At 35.1% G+C, this 24,405-nt stretch overlaps 2 protein-coding genes across 8 annotated transcripts in view; one reads left to right on the forward strand and one right to left on the reverse strand.

The window, feature by feature from the left end:
* FUBP1 (far upstream element binding protein 1) overlaps nt 1-18,481 on the forward strand; it is a 34,205-nt gene extending 15,724 nt beyond the window's left edge. Inside the window, exons 15-21 of one of the 2 annotated variants that reach the window (XM_015818203.1) lie at nt 1,089-1,240; nt 1,757-1,836; nt 3,329-3,454; nt 6,159-6,233; nt 13,529-13,588; nt 13,675-13,820; nt 14,194-18,481. In XM_015818203.1, coding sequence (XP_015673689.1) covers nt 1,089-1,240; nt 1,757-1,836; nt 3,329-3,454; nt 6,159-6,233; nt 13,529-13,588; nt 13,675-13,820; nt 14,194-14,202 — 648 coding nt within the window. In that variant the 3' untranslated portion in view covers nt 14,203-18,481. The remainder of the gene's footprint in view (nt 1-1,088; nt 1,241-1,756; nt 1,837-3,328; nt 3,455-6,158; nt 6,234-13,528; nt 13,589-13,674; nt 13,821-14,193) is intronic. The other variant, XM_015818204.1, reaches the window with a different exon arrangement.
* A 119-nt stretch (nt 18,482-18,600) lies between these two features.
* The window catches only part of NEXN (nexilin F-actin binding protein), a 39,397-nt gene continuing 33,592 nt past the window's right edge, over nt 18,601-24,405 (reverse strand). For all 6 annotated transcript variants that reach the window (XM_015818210.1, XM_015818205.1, XM_015818209.1 and 3 more), the window contains 3 exons: nt 21,080-21,265; nt 19,836-20,196; nt 18,601-19,741 (listed from right to left, as the gene is read on the reverse strand). In XM_015818210.1, the coding sequence (XP_015673696.1) occupies nt 19,728-19,741; nt 19,836-20,196; nt 21,080-21,265 (561 nt within the window). In that variant the 3' untranslated portion in view covers nt 18,601-19,727. The remainder of the gene's footprint in view (nt 19,742-19,835; nt 20,197-21,079; nt 21,266-24,405) is intronic.

Genomic DNA, 24,405 nt, shown 5'->3' on the forward strand with positions numbered 1-24,405 from the left:
CTGCAGAGTTTACTGAATGACGAGAATTTAACATATTTGTGAAAAAAATGCATAAGTAGGTAATATGAAATATAGAAAATTAAGAATTATGGAAAGTCTGCATTTTGTGAAATGTCTGTATAAATTGTCTTCAAGTTACAATGGTAATAGGGATTGGGAATTTCCATCAATGTGTGAGACAAAGTGTGACGTAATGTGTTCACATGCTTAATGATGGCAATCCTAGCATTCCCTGTTATTATTAAGCAAGGATTGTGGGATGTTAAGTGAGCATGTCCACACACTTCCTACCGGCTTCCAACAACCAAAATTCAGGGAAGCTTGCAGGAAGTTGCAAGTTCCAGACAGCTTGTATACAGTAAGTGGCTACTCCCAGGTGGGAAAGGGAGCGCATGGGTGGTTGGAATGACATGATGCAAGAGCAGCAGGGCTTGAGGTAGCAACTGCTGTTTGGGAATATATGCAAGAGTCTGGGAGATTAAAGGACTGGTCATAACTACTGCTCATTCAGCATGGTCATAACTTTGAACTAGCAGTCATTAACCAAGGACTATCTGTAATTTGAGTAAACTTGCCTTTGAGCTCTTACTTCTCTGCTCTCATCTGTTCTGATTTGAGAGGTTACAAGCTAAAGAGCTAATGGTTATGTTAGAGGTAGAGTTCAGGTTATGACCTTTCATTCAGCAACTAAAGTGAAGGCACTGAATGAATGATAGTTCAGACCAGTCCTTGAAATTCTGGCTGTCCCAATGTGCTTGTCAAATGGCTTGCACTTACGATGGTTGCAGCATTTCACATACACATGACTGTAATTTGTGACCTTTTTTACCGACTTTCCACAAGCAAAGTTTTCCTTATCAAGCCACGTAGTGTTTTTAGGAACTGTAAACTATAAAACAGGCTGTATATTAAAAATGTGCAGCTTCATTGGTTTATCAGCTTGAGGAAAGAGAACCCTTCATCCAGTTTTAGTAATAGCTTTTTTGTATCTAGGTGTTGCCCTTAAGTCCAATGTTCTTAAACTACAGCATAATCTTATCCTTGGTATTGATGTAGAATAACTTCAATATTTTAACTTATCTTAACAGGGTCCAGTAAATCCTTTGGGGCCCCCAGTGCCTCATGGACCTCATGGTGTTGTTCCTGGGCCACATGGACCCCCTGGGCCACCTCCTGGGGCTCCAATGGGACCTTACAATCCAGCTCCTTATACCCCTGGCCCTCCTGGTCCCGCACCTCAGTAAGTATTGTACACTTGTAGATATGTTTGCAGAGCAATATCTTGTTGGATTGGGATCTGGATTTCATCTGTAGATTCCATCCAGTTTTTGAATGTGTTTGTTCTATAACCAAAATCTTAGAAGCATTCACTTTAGAGATTTCTCTAAAATAGAAAGGGTACTATTTAACTGAATATTTATTCTGAATTAAAACTATACTGCTCAAAAAAATAAAGGGGACATTTTACCATGGAACTGAAGGGGTTTGCGTTCCCTTTATTTTTGTGAGCAGTATATATATTATAAACCACTTAATTCATATTAGGTGTGCTGTAAATCATTAGTTCTGAAGAGTACATATGACAGGATTCTTGTAGGCCTTTTAGGCCAGTTCTCTTCTATATGGAGGTAATCAAAACATTCTTAGTAGATTGCAGTCTAGCTTTTGCAGCACATTCCAAGTCACCAATAATAAAAACAGCTATTATAAATTATTTTACTACTTGATCTAATTATATATTACATTTTCATTTTAGTGGACCTCCAGCACCATATGCCCCACAAGGATGGGGTAATGCATATCCACATTGGCAACCACCAAATCCCCCAGATCCTGGTAAGTATAAGCAAATCTATAAATGGTGCTAGTTTGCAATGAGATGCACATTAATCACATATTTTACTAAAGAAAATGTGATGAAACTAAATCATTAATTAAGCCATATTAATTTCATTTTTCCAGTCTAATAGCAAATTAAAACTGAAATGCTAAAATTACTTGTGAATAGGGTTCTCCGAAAACATTAAAGTGCATTTAAGCACAGATAGTTGTGAAAATCCAGCGTCTGTAAGTTATGTTTTTACATAATCCTTGACTAAAAGCTAGAAATGGGATTGGAATCTCAGTTGTTGGGTAAAGTGGTCATTAAGCAAGATACACATATGAGTGCCTCTCTCAACTACTGCAATCCCAGCACTGCCAGTTAAGGAGCATGGGGTACCTGGGGAAGGGAGCAGAGGAGACCTCTCCTGAACAGAGAGCCACACATGGCCTGCACCAAACCTCCCTGGGCTTCCCCCATCTGCCTGAGATACCCCATACTCCTTACTTTGACTGTGCTGCCCCTCCACTCTGCTTGCATTCTGGTTTCCTCTTATTTTTGCGAATTGGCTAAAAGAGCTGCCTACCAAACTATTTCAACTCCCCTCTATACATGGAACAGGACTTCTTCAATGGGGCGCAGGAACAGAGTTGAAATCTGACATAGAAGATTGCAAATGACAAATGCACAATTTCAGGGCTCTTTACAGCTGGTCTAAAATGTGAACAGGTTACCAAGCACCCAGTTCACAATCATGTGACCACAGGAGTGGTGGTGCAACAGCCAGAAATTCTTTATGGGCCATAAAGTACCCTTTCCAAGGCCGATATTTCTGGACTGTCATTATACAAACAGCAATAAATCAATTACCTGCACATCGAATATTTCAGATAGCCAAAATTCACCCTGAATTAAATACGAGTTAGATTTAGAACTAATGCATTTGATTTTAAAAAATATGACTTGATAATACAACTAGTGGAATTGCTTTCTAATAAATGTGTTTTATCCAAAAGAAGGTACCACAGGATTTATTGCAATTTCTCAAGCTTGCATAAGATGCAGTCCAAATTTTAAACAACACCTCTGTTCCAAAGTGACATTCACATCAAACACACCAAAATAATGCAGCTTTGGCCAAGAGCAATCCTAGGAACATAACTCACTTTATAATGCTTACATTTAATGGTGGGTGGGTGGATGATAGATGGATGGATGGATGGATGGATAGATAGATAGATAGATAGATAGATAGATAGATAGATAGATAGATAGATAGATAGATAGATAGATAGATAGATAGATAGATAGATAGAACAATTTACACAAAAACTGGAAGTGGTTGGTTTATTTACATGTTATCATAAACAATGTTCATTGTGAATAGATTAACTATTTTACTTTGGGGGAGTTTATAGATCTATCTTTCATAAGAATGAATGTAAATGGCAGCTGAATTTGGTAATCTCTTGAGATTTTGAACTGAATGTCATGCGTAATTTTCAGGTAAGCCAGCAGACCCTAATTCAGCAGCATGGGCAGCCTATTACGCCCACTACTATCAACAGCAAGCACAGCCGCCTCCTGCAGCTCCACCTAGTGCACCACCTGCCACTCAGACTAACGGGCAAGGTACCATGCTTGTATCAATATAACAAATATACCAAAATAGCTTTTTTAAAAGTTGAAGTCTCTTATTCAAGCCGTAGAATATTTTGAAAGAGTTTTATTAAAATTTCATCAAATATTTGAAGCTTTGTATGTAAGTTGGTTTCAATATTAAAATCAGTTAGTCAAATCTAAAAATGTTTGGCACAGCTAATTTAGGATAAGGTATTAGATTGATGAGAATTTTAACCAAAGTTGGGCTGGGATTTCTGGGCAATTCCTAATCTTTCCAGGAATCTCCATATCTCTTTCTTCCTAGTTTTCTTATATTCCAAGCAATTAATGTTGATGAGCCAATTAAATACAACTCCAGTATATCATCCTTTTCATAAAATGTTTTCAGAATTCAAGAATTATTTTTTTTCTAAAGTTATTCAGAAAAAAAATCTGTATTCGTACAATATGCCAAGATGTTTTGGTAATGGGAATGAGCTCCAAGCAATACCAGACTACTGCAGTCTGGCGTTTGTATACAGTATCTTGGCTTTCAGTTTATGCTTTGCAAGCACATGGGTTACTCAAGTTTGTTGAAAGGGAGTTGATGTTAAATGAGGATATAAAATTCTGCACTCTGTGAAGGAGGTGGGGGGGAAAGCCTTTGAACTTTTGGTCACCACGATGTAAAAAAGATGCTGAGAGTCTAGAAAGAGTACAGAGAAGAGCAACAAAGATGATTAGGGGACTGGAGGCTAAAACATATAAGGAACGGCTGCTGGAATTGGGTATGTCTAGTTTAATGAAGAGAAGGATGAGGGGGGACATGATAGCAGTGTTCCAATATCTCAGGGGCTGCCACAAAGAAGAGGGAGTCAAGCTATTCTCCAAGGCGCCTGAAGGCAGGACGAGAAGCAACGGATAGAAACTGATCAAGGAGAGAAGCAACCTAGAACTAAGGAGAAACTTCCTGACAGTTAGAACAATTAACCAGTGGAACAACCTGCCTCCAGAAGCAGTGAATGCTCCAACACTGGAAGTTTTAAAGAAGAGACTGGACAGCCATTTGTCTGAAATGGTATAGGGTTTCCTGCCTGAGCAGGGGGTTGGACTCGATGACCTCCAAGGTCCCTTCCAACTTTATCATTATTATTATTATTATAACTTAATACCCTCCAAGCTTTGTTTCATAAAGAAATGTAGGATTTCAGTTTTAATTTGAAAGTATATAAAAGAGAGATGATAATAATCAGCAGGAATTGTGAAAAATAGTCCAGCAGAATATAACTGATTGTACACCACTAGGTGAAAATACAAAAACTGAATTTGAATCAAAAATTAATTCAGGTCAACATGATGACTTAAAGTTTTATATTATGCTTCCGGTCAAATGATTACACATGAATTAAAGAAAAAATAATATTCTTGAATTTTATATTCTTCCAAATATCTATTTGGTATAATTATTGTTTCTAGGGTTTTCTGGAAAATAACAATGTGGACATATGCAACAGCATAAGAATAAAATAGAATAGAATAGAATAGAATAGAATAGAATAGAATAACTTTATTGACATTTTAAATGTACATTAATCTGCATACATTAAAATTAAATTTTGTTGCATACAGCTCTCAAAGGGTCACCACCTCCAATGTACGCTACATAAATATGACCCAAAATTTTTTTTTGCATATGCCCATATATCCACATATATTCTATGATGCAGAGAAACAACACAATCTAGTTCGGATGTAAATATGTACATGGCGAGAAAAACGAATCTTGCGAGTTTACCAGACGGATGACATAGGGAACAAAGCTGTTACAGAATCTGGTAGTCCTGCTGCAAATACTTCGAAACCTCCTCCCAGAGGGGAGCAACAGAAACAGGGTCTCTAACAATGCTTTGAGCTCTAAGCACATTGCGCTTATTAGCAGCATCCTGAATACCAGGGAGCAAGCTTCCTATAATCTCGGCTGTCCTTACCACTCTCTGTATGGACTTTCTATCTGAGGCACTGCTGCCACCAAACCAGTGATACAGTTTATTAAAACGCTCTCAAAAGTGGTCAGGACAGAAAGATGTGCTCTCCTCATCCAACGCAGGAAATGCAGATGCTGGTTTGCACGCTTCACTAAGGATGATATGTGGAGAGACCAATTCAGATTGTTAGTCATCAGATACTTAATATTGTTGACCACCTCTACATCTGGATACTGAATGGAGTATGACTATGCCGGCTCTTTCTAAAATCTACAGTGATCTCCTTTGTTTTATTAACATTTAGAACCAGGTTACTTTTATTGCACCAGTCCACCAGAGCCTTCACCTTTTTCCTGTAAACATCTATAAACAACTTACGTTGCCATCACAAGGATTTTTTGCGTGCAGACCCTAAGGGACACGGAATAGTCATGGAGACAGATTGATTTGTGCACAATGACTGGTTTCAATTAAATATAACTGGAACAGCTGAATCATTGAGAAGGTCTGATTGATCTCCCCAGTTAAAGAAATGTCTTGATGGTTAAAAGATGGGGTACCTGCAGGCAAGTTCAATGCTTGATAGGTACAAATAAGGCATTTCTGAACTGGAACTTGCAATGGTTTTGAGAAAAAAAAGGTTAACTTTTGATTTAAGGTTTTTACCCTTAATTAGAATAAAATGTAAGTGATTAGAACTGAATCGTTTTAGTTGTTTATTTTACTCACTCTATTTTTTGTTCAATCAGGAGATCAACCAAATCCAGCGCCAGCAGGGCAGGTAGATTACACCAAGGCTTGGGAAGAATACTATAAAAAAATGGGTACGTTTTATTTACTTTTGATTTTTAAAATTTATACTTCTCAGAAGGTTTACTGATTCATATACAATTTTATTTTGAAAAAGCAAAACTATTAATGTAAATAAGTTTTATGTTGTAAGCATCTTTTATTTATTTTATTTATTTATTTATTTATTAAATTTATATACCACCCTATCTCCCTTACGGGACTCAGGGCGGTGAACAGGCGATACTTATATTTTTGCTCCTTGGGTTACTTGAGTGTGCAGAAAGCTTTTATGACATCTTTACTTTTACAGAGGAAAACCTGCATTCCACACTCTAATTTTTGTAGCTTGATTTCTATAGCAAAAACAAACAAACAAAAAACTAGGAGCATTACCATTTATGTAGGAAAGATTAAGCTTAATAAGCTTTATTTGATAAACTTAAACTGGGCACATTTGTAAAACTGCCAAAGCAGTTTTTAGTGAAAACATCAATACTCGAGACTAAAAGCCACTAAACGAATCTATCCATTGCCTCAAGCCTGAGAATATTCCAGGGAACAAATAAGAAAAATGGCAAAGACTTATCAAAATTTTAATTTTTACTGTTCCATTAAGGTTAAAAAAAATCAAATACATTTATTATAGTCTTTGACCAGACTTTGTAGTAAAAATAAACAGTTTAACACAACAGTTTGTTACTGGGAAAGAAAACAATAGGACAGTATAATACCTAATTTAAAGTTTTGTGCAGTTGTATGGCGTGAATATATTTGGCCACCTATTATGTAAGCGTGACGTTAGCATCCCTTAAAAAGTAATAAATCTAAAATCTATCAATGTGGCCCTCTTATTTGGAAATAATTAAGAGGATCAGAGCATGTCTTTGAGCATTGTAAAAAGGACTCCACACAAGGACACCCCGTGGATCCATAAGGGCAAAGGCTTTGCAAATAAGGAGTCCCGTGAACTCAGTAGAATAGATCTGATAGTAGGGANGGTCACCACGATGTAAAAAAGATGTTGAGACTCTAGAAAGAGTACAGAGAAGAGCAACAAAGATGATTAGGGGACTGGAGGCTAAAACATATAAGGAACGGCTGCTGGAATTGGGTATGTCTAGTTTAATGAAGAGAAGGACGAGGGGGGACATGATAGCAGTGTTCCAATATCTCAGGGGCTGCCACAAAGAAGAGGGCGTCAAGCTATTCTCCAAGGCGCCTGAAGGCAGGACGAGAAGCAACGGATGGAAATTGATCAAGGAGAGAAGCAACCTAGAACTAAGGAGAAACTTCCTGACAGTTAGAACAATTAACCAGTGGAACAACCTGCCTCCAGAAGCGGTGAATGCTCCAACACTGGAAGTTTTAAAGAAGAGACTGGACAGCCATTTGTCTGAAATGGTATAGGGTTTCCTGCCGGAGCAGGGGGTTGGACTCGATGACCTCCAAGGTCCCTTCCAACTTTATCATTATTATTATTATTATTATTATTATAACTTAATACCCTCCAAGCTTTGTTTCATAAAGAAATGTAGGATTTCAGTTTTAATTTGAAAGTATATAAAAGAGAGATGATAATAATCAGCAGGAATTGTGAAAAATAGTCCAGCAGAATATAACTCTGATTGTACACCACTAGGTGAAAATACAAAAACTGAATTTGAATCAAAAATTAATTCAGGTCAACATGATGACTTAAAGTTTTATATTATGCTTCCGGTCAAATGATTACACATGAATTAAAGAAAAAATAATATTCTTGAATTTTATATTCTTCCAAATATTCTATTTGGTATAATTATTGTTTCTAGGGTTTTCTGGAAAATAACAATGTGGACATATGCAACAGCATAAGAATAGAATAGAATAGAATAGAATAGAATAGAATAACTTTATTGACATTTTAAATGTACATTAATCTGCATACATTAAAATTAAATTTTGTTGCATACAGCTCTCAAAGGGTCACCACCTCCAATGTACGCTACATAAATATGACCAAAAATTTTTTTTTGCATATATCCACATATATTCTATGATGCAGAGAAACAACACAATCTAGTTCGGATGTAAATATGTACATGGCGAGAAAAACGAATCTTGCGAGTTTGCCAGACGGATGACATAGGGAACAAAGCTGTTACAGAATCTGGTAGTCCTGCTGCAAATACTTCGAAACCTCCTCCCAGAGGGGAGCAACAGAAACAGGGTCTCTAACAATGCTTTGAGCTCTAAGCACATTGCGCTCATTAGCAGCATCCTGAATACCAGGGAGCGAGCTTCCTATAATCTCGGCTGTCCTTACCACTCTCTGTATGGACTTTCTATCTGAGGCACTGCTGTCACCAAACCAGTGACACAGTTTGTTAAAACGCTCTCAAAAGTGGTCAGGACAGAAAGATGTGCTCTCCTCATCCAACGCAGGAAATGCAGATGCTGGTTTGCACGCTTCACTAAGGATGATATGTGGAGAGACCAATTCAGATTGTTAGTTATCAGATACTTAATATTGTTGACCACCTCTACATCTGGATACTGAATGGAGTATGACTATGCCGGCTCTTTCTAAAATCTACAATGATCTCCTTTGTTTTATTAACATTTAGAACCAGGTTACTTTTATTGCACCAGTCCACAAGAGCCTTCACCTCTTTCCTGTAAACATCTATAAACAACTTACGTTGCCATCACAAGGATTTTTTGCGTGCAGACCCTAAGGGACACGGAATAGTCATGGAGACAGATTGATTTGTGCACAATGACTGGTTTCAATTAAATATAACTGGAACAGCTGAATCATTGAGAAGGTCTGATTGATCTCCCCAGTTAAAGAAATGTCTTGATGGTTAAAAGATGGGGTACCTGCAGCCAAGTTCAATGCTTGATAGGTACAAATAAGGCATTTCTGAACTGGAACTTGCAATGGTTTTGAGAAAAAAAAGGTTAACTTTTGATTTAAGGTTTTTACCCTTAATTAGAATAAAATGTAAGTGATTAGAACTGAATCGTTTTAGTTGTTTATTTTACTCACTCTATTTTTTGTTCAATCAGGAGATCAACCAAATCCAGCGCCAGCAGGGCAGGTAGATTACACCAAGGCTTGGGAAGAATACTATAAAAAAATGGGTACGTTTTATTTACTTTTGATTTTTAAAATTTATACTTCTCAGAAGGTTTACTGATTCATATACAGTTTTATTTTGAAAAAGCAAAACTATTAATGTAAATAAGTTTTATGTTGTAAGCATCTTTTATTTATTTTATTTATTTATTAAATTTATATACCGCCCTATCTCCCTTACGGGACTCAGGGCGGTGAACTGGCGATACTTATATTTTTGCTCCTTGGGTTACTTGAGTGTGCAGAAAGCTTTTATGACATCTTTACTTTTACAGAGGAAAACCTGCATTCCACACTCTAATTTTTGTAGCTTGATTTCTATAGCAAAAACAAACAAACAAAAAACTAGGAGCATTACCATTTATGTAGGAAAGATTAAGCTTAATAAGCTTTATTTGATAAACTTAAACTGGGCACATTTGTAAAACTGCCAAAGCAGTTTTTAGTGAAAACATCAATACTCGAGACTAAAAGCCACTAAACGAATCTATCCATTGCCTCAACCCTGAGAATATTCCAGGGAACAAATAAGAAAAATGGCAAAGACTTATCAAAATTTTAATTTTTACTGTTCCATTAAGGTTAAAAAAAATCAAATACATTTATTATAGTCTTTGACCAGACTTTGTAGTAAAAATAAACAGTTTAACACAACAGTTTGTTACTGGGAAAGAAAACAATAGGACAGTATAATACCTAATTTAAAGTTTTGTGCAGTTGTATGGCGTGAATATATTTGGCCACCTATTATGTAAGCGTGAGGTTAGCATCCCTTAAAAAGTAATAAATCTAAAATCTATCAATGTGGCCCTCTTATTTGGAAATAATTAAGAGGATCAGAGCATGTCTTTGAGCATTGTAAAAAGGACTCCACACAAGGACACCCCGTGGATCCATAAGGGCAAAGGCTTTGCAAATAAGGAGTCCCGTGAACTCAGTAGAATAGATCTGATAGTAGGGAGATTCCATTGTGATCTACTGTTTTCTGTCTCTCATATCAGATGGTTAAGACAGGATTTTTGTGCCAAAATTAAATAATTGAGCAAACAGTTAAAATGGATCCAATCCCATTCATTTAAAATATATATCTGCCCTTTAAAACAGGGCTTTTCAACCAGTGGTGCGGGTACCACCTGTGGTACATTTGCACCTGGCAGGTGGTACGCGACCATCCTAGAAAAGTAGCGGGGGAGAGGAATGAGCTGAACCGGTGGCAGCACCGCACAAGCCTGAGTGAGAGATGGCTGGAGCTGCAAGGCTGTCAGGGCTCAGCGGAAGCGCCAGGATCAGCGCCAGGCTCCAGCTGGAGCTCAGCACTGATCCTGGCGCTTCCGCTGAGCCCAGAAGCGCCGATCAGCTGGAATGTTGCAGCATCTCCAGGGTCTTGTGATTTACATTCAGATGCTTGGCAACTGATTCATATTTATGACTGTCACAGTATCCCAGGGTCATGTGAAGTGACCAAAACCTGCTGCAACCACCCAGCAGACGGGGGGAATAAAAACCAAACACCCCCACCCCACCCCTACTGCCAATCCTCAACAGAAATGCTCACAACAATGAAAACCTCGGACAGGAGGAAGAGCACCGCCAGGCACTGTCTTGCTCGGCTGTGGCTTGGGGGGCACTTTTTTCAGTGCCATTGTAACTTTGAACAGTCACTAAGCGAACTGTTGTAAGTCGAGGACTACCTGTACTTCATCACTTTTTTCCTTTTTGTTTTTTTTTTTTTTATCATCAAATTTTTGACATCTTGCTAGGTGACTGGTGGTACTCGGATATTGCCATATCCTAAAAGTGGTACAATGGGTGAAAAGGTTGAAAAGCCCTGCTTTAAAATACTTCTAGCAAGAAAAAAAATGACCCCAAATCTCTTCTAATACTGTAAACCCTATTCTGGTGTTAGTGTTCTTGAAAGCACATATTAATAAAATGTATTCATAAAATGCTAATCCTAGAATATTTTATTATTTGTATCAACGCTATCCATAAATATTTGCCATTTTCTTTATATTTTCATTAAACAGTAAAATTGAATCTGAATCACGAATTCAGGTATTATAGTTTCATGTTCTGTTGTGAAACTATACATTTAATCTGGAAGTAGTGGATATGAAATACATGTGTTCCTTTTTGATAGCTAGGTTAATATGTGCTATTGTTCTAATTTTACTTTGTTGGAAGCCACATATATGTGTTTGCATTTTGCATCCAGTGCCATCAATGAAAAGCCTAATTTGAAACCCGAGATTCTCTCATTAATTAGTTTTAGTCTGGTCTTTGACAGAATTAGATGTTAAGAGTATACCATCTTAATATTCACAATCAGAATATTCATTGCCAAAGTGTTGTCAATCTAATTTCCTTTTTAATACATGCAAGAAATTTTAAGTCTAAATTACTTTCACAGCACAAGAAAATATAACCTGCTCTCCTGATTTTGATAATTAAGGATGTAAATCCAGATGAGAATTGGATCCATTTTCTGTATTCTGTGCTAAATGCTCTTATGCATTTCCATTTACCGGATTGAGTTTTGCTAAAACTTGGCACTGGTTAATTTTTTTGAAACATTTAATTGCATATCTTCTAAATTCCTTCTAACTTTGTAACACTGAATCTTAAATATAATTATTCAAGGTTCAAGTTAGCATGTTCTAATTTTTATTTTTCTAAATAAGTTTTTTTCCCAGTTTAGTATTTTTATCCTTCCTCCAATGAGATTAGTAGTTGGCAAAGCATTTTGACAACATACAATGTTGTTATAGACAATTGTCGTAGAGAAGGTGATATCCCTTCCTACATGTTAATTATAACCTAGTTATAATTAATGTTGTATGTGGGTATCCCAATAAAATAGTGTAATAGTAACTTGTGTTGCTTGTAACCTGTTTTGATAGTTTCAGCATTGGAATTAATGGGATTAGAAAACATTTTAATATCCATTTTTCTTTTTGTGCCCTTCATTTTTCTCACTATGACTGTCTTCACAATGTGAATTGTCTTAGTTCTGAAGCATTGTATTCCACACATTTACATCACATATAAAACAATTCACTTTAAGCTAAATTTAAGTAGGTAGGGTAGGAAAATTCATGATAGAAGCATGCTGCCTAAATTGGTTTTAGATATCAAGATTGGTATGTAGCCCGGAGAACCAGAATAATGAAGAAATTGAAGCCATAGATACAAAATAATGTATTCAAATTAAGGCACATATATGAGCTTTTGGACATTATCTTATATGTTAATATCCTTCACAGAATTTATTCTGCAAATAAATGCATAGCAATTTGATATTTTGTATATGAATGAGAATTGAGATATTAGAATTACTTTAAACCTGTACCCCCGCTCTCAATTTACTTTCTTAAATACAAAATGACTGACCCATATGTATCTTAACAGTTTCTCTTTATCCATTTTCTTTTATTGTTTATATTAAACGTAGTTGGAAAACAATTTAAAATATTTAAAAATAAAATTAATCAGTAATGAGTTGATTGAAAAGCAGCTTTATGGTTGCTGAACGATTTATTCTGCATTCTTTTACTACATGCTAGTCCTCAAAAGCCAAGGTCAACTTAAGTATTAAGCATGATTTGATAAAGCTAAGTTTTTGTAATATTGAAAGATGTTTTCATATATAGAGAGGAAGAGATCACTTTCTCTTGGATACAGATTTCAGGGCAAGTTCACCTAGGGTCCTCCCCCCCCAATATATTACAAACCATATGAGAATAGTTTTTCTACACACTTGCGTAGAATGTAGAATACATTTCGAAGCATGTTCAAACTAGTAAAAGTAGGTTGGATTACGCAAGCCGGTTTGGATGAATTGCTGGCCTGTCATATACCTACAAACATATGTATATAGCGTACATATGTATGTTATATACTAGCATATGTATATGTACTAATATGTAAATGTACATATACCTACAACTAATATGTATATGTACATATATCTACAAACATATGTATATAGCGTACAACAGACTACTGTATAAAAAGTGAACTCAGGTTAATACATTTTAAATTTATTTAAAAACTCTAGAACAAAAACTAAAATACGAGATTTTAATACCTTCTGATTTTCACTATACATCAAAACAAAACAGCAAAGAACTCTTCCATTGTATTCTTGACTGTAATTGTGGTATACATGGGAGCTGTGTTTACATTAAAATGTGGGGGGTTTTGCAGGTCAACAAGGGCAGCCACAGGATTATTCAAAGGCTTGGGAGGAATATTACAAGAAGCAAGGTAAATGCTCGTTAGAAATGAGATTATTTTGAGCTTCTTCCCTCCCTTTTATGGCACCGGAGTTGTGTAATCTACATTTGTTCTAGGTCAAGCTGTTCCAGCTCCAACTGGGGCCCCCCCAACAGGCCAGCCAGATTACAGTGCAGCGTGGGCTGAGTACTATCGACAGCAGGCAGCTTATTATGCCCAGACAAGTCCACAAGGAATGCCACAGCATCCTCCAGCACCACAGGTATAACGGTCTTTAATTATTTCACTAATATTTTAGTGAGATGCTTCTTTCGATTTTTGTGGGGGGGAAATTTTGTTTGTTTTTGCATGTCTCCCACATAGATATCTTTCTGAAGTATGCATTTTTCCTGATAAACTATAACTGCAAATGAATTAATGCTCTTTTAATTGGAGATCTGTGTTTGTCTTTGCATACATTCAGTGTTTGTGATCTAAAAATTTCTCCTCAGGGTTTTTGAAAGCCATGCGGGAAGCTACCACCATTGCATTAACCAAATTTTCTTTCTTAAAGGCTTCACTCCTGAGTTAGCGCAGTTTTTTAAAAAATATTTCCTTTAACTTTTTGTGTATTTCTTATGTATTTCTTCGCACAGGGCCAATAATAAGAAGTGGACAATACAGTATTTGCTTCATTATGTGGGGGAAAAAAACCTTTGTTAAATGTATGGATGCAGACGCCTTGATGAAGATCATAATTTTGTTTGGTTTAAAAATAGTGTTTTTTTTGAAATGTACAAAATATCTATCACAACTGATAGGAGGTAATATTTCTGTGTAGAAATGGAAATTGGTTTGTTTTTAGTACATTAGTGTAGATGTACACATTCCAGCAAATGTATTTGCAACTATTATGTGGTCAATGCTTTGTGATATAAATGTACTTTTTCAATGTATACTTGATCACTTTTAAATGCTTGTTTTGTGCTTTGCAATAAATAATATGAAACCTCCTGTGTTGGTAAGTTGGATATATGGGTACTCAAGAGAATTCAATGATATTTTTTTTTAGTAATTCTGTACATGTACACAAATAAGACTTTTCCCCCCTCTTTTAAGTTCAGGCTTGATGTTGGTATTTCCCCAGAATAGGTTTAGAGGGATCTCTTTTGTGATTGTATGTTGCTATTTAGCATTCTGATATCTTCCTCTTTCTACTTGTGTAAAAAGTGTATGTATGTGAAGGTATTTCTTGACATACTTCTGCATTAACAGTTGAAATTTCTTTTTTATTCATGACCACTGTCCCAGACCCATATAGCTGCTATAGTTAACATTTGTTTTATGAATGATTTAATTCTTTAGTATATTTTCCAGACACATTATTAAAGTTAGTTATCTAGACAAACAAAATGTGCTAAGCGGTTGGTTTGCAGCATTTTGCTATAGAATTCAGTGTAGTAAGGATGATAATGCTTTTTAGTTATAAAACTTGCATTTGTTGTAGAACATGCTGTTTGAGTCTTGGAATGCTTAATGAAAAAAAGGTTTTTTCAGATAAGGTCTGTTTTTAAATGTTGAAGACTAGTTTTTAAGTTATGTTTGAAAAGTCTGTCATGCGTTTTACTTTTAATAATTCTAATTGAAAATTGGTGTTCTGTTAAAATCCACTGTTTGCTTTTTTTTTTTGCATATATTAGATTACATGCAATACAGTCTGTCTTGCCATTGTCTGTTGAAGTGCAGGTTTGATCCAGCCAGTATAGAACTAGCTCTGTAGGGGTGAGGAGGACTGTGCTGTGTATCATCCTTGATTGTTCCTTCAAGGAGCATTGCACTCTAAGTACATCAGAATGACAAAATGATGAACTGCAACAGTATCTTTTTGTCAAATGTTCCACATAATGCAAATGCCATACCTGTGTGAATATTATGTTGGAATAAAATACAGTGCTGATATTTTAGAAAATCACAATGGGTTCTTAAATCAGATACCTAGATATGCATAAATATATGTGTGTATGTATGGGTAAGTATTTTTGAGATATTTAGCTTTAGCTAAAGAATTCATCAATGAACTAACATTGTTCATTAGGGTTTCAGAAATGAGATGTCTTCAGATATCAACTAATAAATTGTTAACATTTAAAAATGCTTGTCAGGAGGAAGTTGTTTTTGTCTTCAGTTGTCTGCATATATTTAGTGATGCAGCTATATGCTATTTTTCTAAATCTTTTATTAGCCTTATCTTTAGAAAATCATTTTGTTGTTTTGGAGTGTTCACTTAGAGTGGCTGCAAGAGAAGAACTGAATGTGGTCTAAAATGAAGTAGTATTATTGCAAAAATAATTAGAAATGCATTTGTTCTACTGTAGAATCAGGAGGGATTTTTTTATCCCAGTTTAGTTTTAGGATTTACATTTTGAAAAGACTACTAGAAGTTAATAAATATATAGAGAAGTAGGCTATGAAGTCTCTTAAATATTTTGCATGTTAAGTCTGTAGCTTATTGGAAAATGGTGTAGTTATTAACTAAACAACAAACATTCACCTGATTCTTTATCATTCACTAAATGGAGGCTGTTGATTTTGATTCATTTAAAGTATAAAATCTTTATTAATTGCAAACAGTGCAATTATTTATACTTCACAGTGCCTTCCCAGATCTTCCACCTTAGGTTCTGCTGCAAAAAGCACAGGTAAGCACAACCTAAGGAAGTGTATAAATACATATTTCAGTATATCAATGTTGTCCCTGTGAGAATTTTTTTGTGCTTGTGTATTCAAAAGCAATCTGCCAATATCTTTTCCCAAATGTATTCTGCTATTCATGGTTTCATTCCTATGAGAATTCTGAAACAATTATTTACATTTCTGGGTAAATGTGTATCTTTATTTTTTTTAAAGATAAGTGGATTGCTGCAATAATTTTTGAGTAAGTCACTTTTACTATTTTCCCTCAATAGTTGTTACAAATGAATATAAAATATTTTTTCAAGATACAGGAAATATTGGTCAGAACTTCAACAGCCTTCACAAATGCTTCTATAATGTGGATGTTATACCCAAATACTACGTACTCGAATATACTGTATGTTTCTCTCAATCCTAAGATGATACACCATAAACCATAAGTTAATGTAGCTTGATTATTTCATGCAGAAGGAAAAGAAGTAAGATTTTACTTTTGCAAAATAGTTCTAAAAAAATATTGTGCCAGTGATATGTTAACAAGTTTGGCAGATCTTTTCTTTTTATAGCAATTTCCTTCCTACTTTGCTATTTCAGCTGAATTGCTGTATATTTTTGCTAGTTTTAAAATGTTTTGTATATGACTTAGCTAGGTAGCTTAATTTTCAGTTTAAATAGACAATTTTAAGGCAGTACCATCAGTTTTTGTTTGTCACTTAATAAAATGTTTTGATTTTATCGAAAGTCCTGCTTTTCTGTGCATGAAAGGAAAATATTCAAAAACCCTGCCTTCATTTTCACACACAGTGCTGAAGATGCTGCAAGCACCAAATCATAGCTCATAAAATCAGGTCCTGAGATAGTTACTTCCAATAAAGAGGATTCCTTTGAGTGTATGGCCCTGGTGAGCCGATGAGCATGGACCATAGAAGGGCTCCATGTAGAAGGTAAAATTGGCAAAAACAATACCGATTTTAAATGTATCCCATACTTAATGGTGTAGGGTATAATTTGCCTGTTTTTATCGCTTCTCATTCTTTAAAGTGCTATTTGCTTGACCGTAAATGTTCCATAACGTGTTATGTGGTAATTATAAAAAAATATTTTATCAGTTTACACTTTGCTAAATAGTCAAGCACAGATATGTCTTGCATTTACAACTAAATCAGTAGTTGTACTAGAATTCCCTCAAGCCATTTTATTTTATTTTAGGGGGGGTTATACTTTGATGTCAGATTAATTTTTATATGACTCCAAGCTACATGCTGAAGAGCTTCATCTTGGTTGAATTTTGTTTCACCATTATAAAAGAAAACTTGTTTTTTCCTGTTCATTTTTAACATAAATTGAAATTTAAGTCAAAGTCAGGAGATATAATGGGGAAAAAGTTGTTGACGTAGGAGGTGAAGATCTGTGTTAATAATTTTTGTTTCGGTGGACCTATAGGCATCTTCTTGTACTATAGCTTTTATTTTAGGTTTGTCCGATTTCTTTCAGAAAGATAAGGTTGGATTGAAATGTTCTACTCACAATATGGAACCTTTGAGTCGAATCAATAGATAGTTTTTCCTTGTGCAGTTTGTGTGTTATAGCAGGGGGGAAAAAATTCTAAATTCTAATTGAATCCCAGGATTAAATGAAAGTAATGAATGTTTTAAAACAGAGGAACATCTTAATTTCAGCTAATGTCTTTAGATTATCTGTTGGTATGTGTTCTGTATAGGATATTTGCTAGTTAAAAAGCAATCTTTATCTAGAGTTTTGTAAATTACACTTCAGTGATCTTGATAGGTAGGCTGTATCATTCACTAATCCTTTCTTCTAAAAAAATATTGTCAGTTGGGATACATTTCATAAATTTGAGGGTAGAATTTTACATTTTTCTTTGTGTGCTAGGATTTTTATAAAATAAAACATTGGGTTCTACAGAATATGTACAATAGATCCATTTTTCTATTTGTAGTACCCTATCAAACTCTTACATTTATGCAACTTTATCTTAATATGCATGAAAGGCATTTTCGTCCTGAGAATAGTGTTCTCTGCAGAAACTACCCGTGTTAAAAAAGAAGACTGTCTTTTAAAGGCTACTGTGATGGGAAGTATCTTAGGCAGATGCAGCTTGGACGTGAGGTAAATCCAATGCTTTCCAGTATGTTGTGTTGAGCTTGCCTATTGACAATGTATGTACTCATGAAAATACATTAACTGTACTGTTTTGTATGAATTCTCAATAAATGTAAACTAATGGATGAAAATTTGTCCTTTGCATTATTTAATTTTTAAATGGATTTTTTAAAAAATATTTGTACATACAAAAAAAACTATAAAAGATGAATGTTATGGCGTTGATAAAGAAGAAAACATTCAACTTTAAGAACCGAACATATTTATTATCCTTCCAATGAATACAGAAAAAGTAATTTGGTACATATTTAAGAAAAAAATCGCCTGCATAAAAATTTATTCTGACTTCCTCTAGCAACTAAAATACAAGCCTAAACCAACTGGAAGATTTGCATATGTATGAAGTTCCAGTGCATATTTTAATATGTGATAGAATTTAGTTAACCGCTTTTCACTTAACACCCTCGTCCATCATCGTCCCCAAATAACCTATTATCTAACTATTCCAGGTTTATAACAGTATCAATAATATATGTTATTTAGTTTGGAAATAGTAGTGAGATGATTCATTAGGTTCTATAAAAATTAGGTGCAAGTGGAAAAGCCATTCACTATTATGCTAACAAATTGAGTATGACGCAGATTTGCCCAGCATCTTGTCTGGAATGCTGAACTGAAATCGATCATCTAATGCAATAGAAAAAGCAAATATTTGATTTTAAAGGACTTTAATTTACAATTGAATGCATAAGTTAATGGTATAGATTTGATTCACACCATTGTAGTTTTGGTTTTATTTTAGTCATACACTTTAAAAAAAATGTAAGCAAAGCATAAGTTAAATACTATTTTATCTTTTAGCTAGTAGTGTAACAAAGGACATACTTTGCCCCCAAAGTTGCCATGATCAATACATTTGTGTAGAATGAATTGGTATTAACTAAAAGATTAAAAATTACAAACTTGCCATGTTACCTCGGCATAAAATCAAAACTGAAAACAATAGAATTGAAATTTTCTGTAGTGAATTATTCTTGCCATTTGGTGCATTCAAGAGTGCTCTATTTTGACCACATTGCATATTTTATGTTGACATAATGAAAGGTTCTAGAACCACATGGCAAACCATATCATGCAGTTTAATTTGCCTTATGAAACATCATCACATGGACCAATACAGTAGCATAAATAAGTAGCCACCATTTGTAGATTGCACTGCTATATGTCAAATGAACCAAACTTTTATTGCCCAAATTTCAGTCTGGAAAGTATTCTACTTGAGGAATGATAGACAACTTCTTGGCCCCACCACAGGAGAGAAAGATAGATGCAGTGAATGAAGGGAAGGAAGGCTCCAGAAATGGTAGGATATTTAATAGTCATCAGCTAAGGGAGAGAAGAGAAGAGAAGAGGAATTAAGAGAGAATCAACAGAGCATAAGAACTGAAGACTTGATAACCTGTTAAGTGCTATCTCTTACTTTCAATAGTAAGAATACAGGTGCTCGCTGCTGTTCCTCTACTGTTTACTGCTTTACACATATATTCTCCTTCATCTTCTGGGAAGGTCTCTGGTAAGTAAAGGCAGTATGTTTCTCCTCTTTCAATGTATTGGTAATCCTCACAGTCTTGCAACATTTCCCCTTCAAACCACCATGTAACTTCTGGCTTGGGTTCACCAGTTATTTTAACAGTAAACCGTACCGGTTCACTGTCTACAACAGATACATTTTTAAGAGGCTTTTTGAACCATGGAGCACCAGAACGTGCTTGCTGTTCTTCATCTTCGTACACTGAGCCATTAACAATACTCCCTTCCTCCTCTTCCTCTTCCTCTTTTTTCTGCATTTAAACAAACATTGTGAATATTTTAACACAAGTTGTGAAGAAACAGAAACTGTTTAAAATAATTGATTTTAATTGGATTTCAAAAGGCTGGGGTTACCAGAGTTATTTATGTCATTTTTAGCTGTTCCCCTACATTAAAAAGGATCAGCAAACTAAAGTGCTGGAAATCCATGTAATATTTACAGCATATGATAGATATGAGTAATATAGACCTAACACTGATACAAACAGGCCAGTCATCTTCCAGACCAGGGGTAGTCAACCTTGGCTCTTTTATGACTCGTGGACTTCAACTCCCAGAATTCCTGAGCCAGCTAAGCTGGCTCAGGAATTCTGGGAATTGAAGTCCATGAGTCATAAAAGAGCCAAGGTTGACTACCCGTTCCAGACTAATGAGAATAAAATGTGCCAGGAGAAACCTGAGCATCTCTTTCTTTAAGCTTTTGAAGAATAAGAGAAGAATTAGAACAACAGAGTGGATTATTGCATAGGACGGGTATCAAACTGGCAGCCCGTGGGCCGGATGTGTCATGCCGAAACCACGCCCACCCCAGCTCCGGCAATGGGAAAAGTCACGACACGTCACGTGACGTTGCAAGTTTGACACCCCTGGCATAGGAGAAAAGATGCAAAGCAGAATAGCAGTTTTATTAGGCTGCTTTTTCACCTGTGTGAATGTCATTTATTCAAGGCAAGGGAGAGTGTTTGATCAGTGAGATGCCCCTTCAGTGGTCACCACAGAAAGATACAGTATGTCAAAAGCAGAATAAATATGCAATAAAATATTTGTCCATATGAACATATCCATTGCAGATAAGGGTTCCTATTAGCTTACAGTAAAAATTCTGCATTATGGAGATCCAGTAGATACTAATACCTTTTGTAATGCTGCATCTATTTCTTTCTGCTCAAATTGCATACGTAGCAGCTTTTGTTCTTCAATTCTTCTCTGTTCTTCCTCTTCTCTTGCTTTTGCCATTTGTTCAAATCGAGCTTTCATATTAACTTTGTGTGTGAATGGAGCTTCAGATTTTGCAGCAGGCTTTACATCAACGTTTTCTTCCTGGAACACAAAATAAATTTATTAGGAAGAAACTACCTTCAATCTTTCATTTAAAATGGTTGAATTACATCTTAACGTATAAATATGTTCTACCTATTTTATCTATTTTGAGCATTTCTTAATGGAAGGAATGGAGTTTTGATTTAATTGCCCCAGTGGGCAATATCTGGAAAAAAAGATGATTATTTTTATAGAAAAGCAATGGTACACAACTACATAAAAATGGGGTCCATGATTAGTGAAAAATTAAAGTGGGGATTAAAATAACATTACATATACATAACAAAATGCCGAGCAAAAGAATATTTTATAATAAACTTACCATGCTTTCCATTTAACTCCATTTTAAAAATAATAACCTAGTAACAACCAGGAATTGTGTATCAAAAGAATATACAAATTACTGAATTTGCCAAAACTGTTCTGAACAAAAAAGCATTAGAAATATATGGGTTATGATAACTTCTGGAAAGCAGATTTGTGAAATGAGAAATAAAAAAGCTGCATTTGCTTTGATTAATGTGTGAATAGCACGTTTTATATACAGTTTTAGGAACTGTTATCAACATGTTTTCTAAGTGAAATGAAGTTAGTTATAAAGAAAACTTAGCTGGGAATGGAGCCTGGTAAACGGGTGTGGAGCTTAGGCATTTTTAAAAGATATGGAACACAAATGTTTTATGTTCAGCGTGTTTATAGATAGGATCATTAGGGTGAATATTTTACTTGAAATTTCTACACAAGTAGTCCTCAGTTACCAGTGGTAATTAGCACCAGGAACTATGTTGCTAAATGACAGTCAAGAGGTGTAAAGTCATATAACTGCACCAACTTAGGACAGCAATTCCTGCAATCCTAGTTACTGCTGTTAGGCAAATCCTGTGCAGTGGCATCTCACAATGACGCAATAACTATTTGTAATCTCCTTTCCCATTGACTACTGTAACATATAATTGTGAGCTGGTTGCCAAACATCTGAATTGCAATCACATAACTGCCAAGATGCTGTGAGAACTCCAGCCACAAGGCCTCATTCTAAGTCCACCTCATTCAGCAACATCATAACTCTGGTTGTTAAAGGAGTGAATGTTAAGTGAGGACTATATGAACACTGTTTAAAAAAAAACAGTTAATAAAAAAATCTCAGTACTAGTAAGCCTGAAAGATTGCTTTTTCTTGCACTATGTTGGGTATTATTTCAAATCTTTAATCCCTAACTTATAAATTTTATTTAATGATCCATATCTTCAAAACAAAAGAAATAAAAGAACGATGGGGTTTTTCACTAGTTTTAACAAATAAAGGCTTAGGAAGAGTCATTGGATTAGATTAAACAGTCCTTCATTAAGCAAGTACAGAGCACAATACGTGCATTTGGGTGTGAGTAGAATGCAAAATCTCAATACAAAATAAATGTCCATATAGACATTAACACTAGATTATTTTATAGCTGAAAAGGTAATTCTTAGAAGAATTCAAGGAACTGAAAAAATACAAGTTTTTCAGGAATTTGGATTGAACAGTGTACCATCTTGAAAAGAATGAACTGCAGATTTGTAGACAATACAACTGTTCTCTTAAGCCTACACAATTCATATTTTGGGAATAACTAGTTCGAAGAGTTCAAATACACATATTTATTAATCAGCTTAAACATAAGAGGAAAAGGTTCAAATTTCATAAAGTCCAATGAATGACTGGCTCAATCTTTTTTTTTTCTGATACCAATATATTTTACAGGGATGTTCTGGGATATAAATGAATAGGAGAATAGAATATATATATATCACTTTGAATTTCCCGAGAAAATCAGTGAGGCATGTAAAATAAGAAAAGAAAAAGCAAATTAAGCCACCAAAACTTCAAAGCCAGGTTTTTCTTTTTTTAAGAGCTTAAGCCACTACTAAGGCTTTTAAATGCAGAACTTAGAATTGTACCTAGAAACTGACTGGTAATTAGTGCACATGAAATAAGAACAGGATTTATTTTTATTTATGTTCCAGGTTTGCCAGCTGAGCTCCATTAACTGGGGGTTTGGAAGAACTTCAAGCATAACCTGACATAGAATATGTTAGGTAATTTAAGCAAGATATTTTAAGTGTATGTACTATCCTGGAAAGTTTCACGTATCTCAAGAGATTAAGTTCCTACACATTAATTAAACCAACAAGCATATTATCAGATATTAGAAGGCTGTTTCTACAAAGAGACTGCAATTCCATCTAGCAAACAGATCATGTTCAGCTTTCATGAAGAATTTTATTCCTCATGAATTTCATCTTGAAAATTTCTACAATAAATATACAGTGGTATATTGGTACTCTACTGGTTTGAAACACATCACATTTAGTACTCAATGCATTCTGATGTGAAACTTTTGTCCCAGTACTCATAGTTTGGTACTCAACATGCAAGCTAGAACTTGCAGGTGTTGGCTGCCTTGTGACTCATTACATTATTCTTTATGGGAAAAATTAGTTTGGTACTCATCGTTTTTGGTATTTATCATGCCACCCGGAACCAATTAACAATGAGTATCAAGGTACCACTGTATTTGTTAAATGTGTATCCTTCCTTTCCATCATATGGTACCTGGGATTTTTTTTTTTACCCACAGGCATTTATGTTACTATTTGTAGATTTGAATATGTATTTTCTGTATTGTAGGTAACATATCAGTTACAATATAGAGAATACAACTGGTATCACATCTTTCAGTTAACTGGCAAGGTGTCAGAATTTAATAAATAAAACAGGATTAAGTTGAGAGCCAGTTTGGTCTAGTGATTAAGGCTCCAAGCTAGAAACAGGAGACTGTAAGTTCTAGTCCTACCTTAGGCATAAAAACCAACTGTGTGACTTTGGGTCACTCTTCCTCACTCCACCCCACTTCACAGGGTTGTGGGAAAAATCTGGGAGGGAGGAGTATTAGATGTATTCACTGTCTTGAGTTTTTTATAAAAACAATAAAGGAGGGATATAAATAAACAAACCAGATGTATAAGATTATCAGAGATTGTCATGAAGATCCAGAATCCTGTTTTCTTGATAACATTTTGCTATCGTTTTCCTTTGAATGCTCATGTTGGTTTGTTTCATTGATTCTGTTATATAAATATGGAAACCATATGATGCATTAT

The sequence above is a fragment of the Protobothrops mucrosquamatus genome, unplaced genomic scaffold (genome assembly GCF_001527695.2).
Source record: "Protobothrops mucrosquamatus isolate PMUCROS unplaced genomic scaffold, P.Mucros_1.0 scaffold702, whole genome shotgun sequence".
In the NCBI taxonomy this organism is placed as follows: Eukaryota; Metazoa; Chordata; class Lepidosauria; order Squamata; family Viperidae; genus Protobothrops; species Protobothrops mucrosquamatus.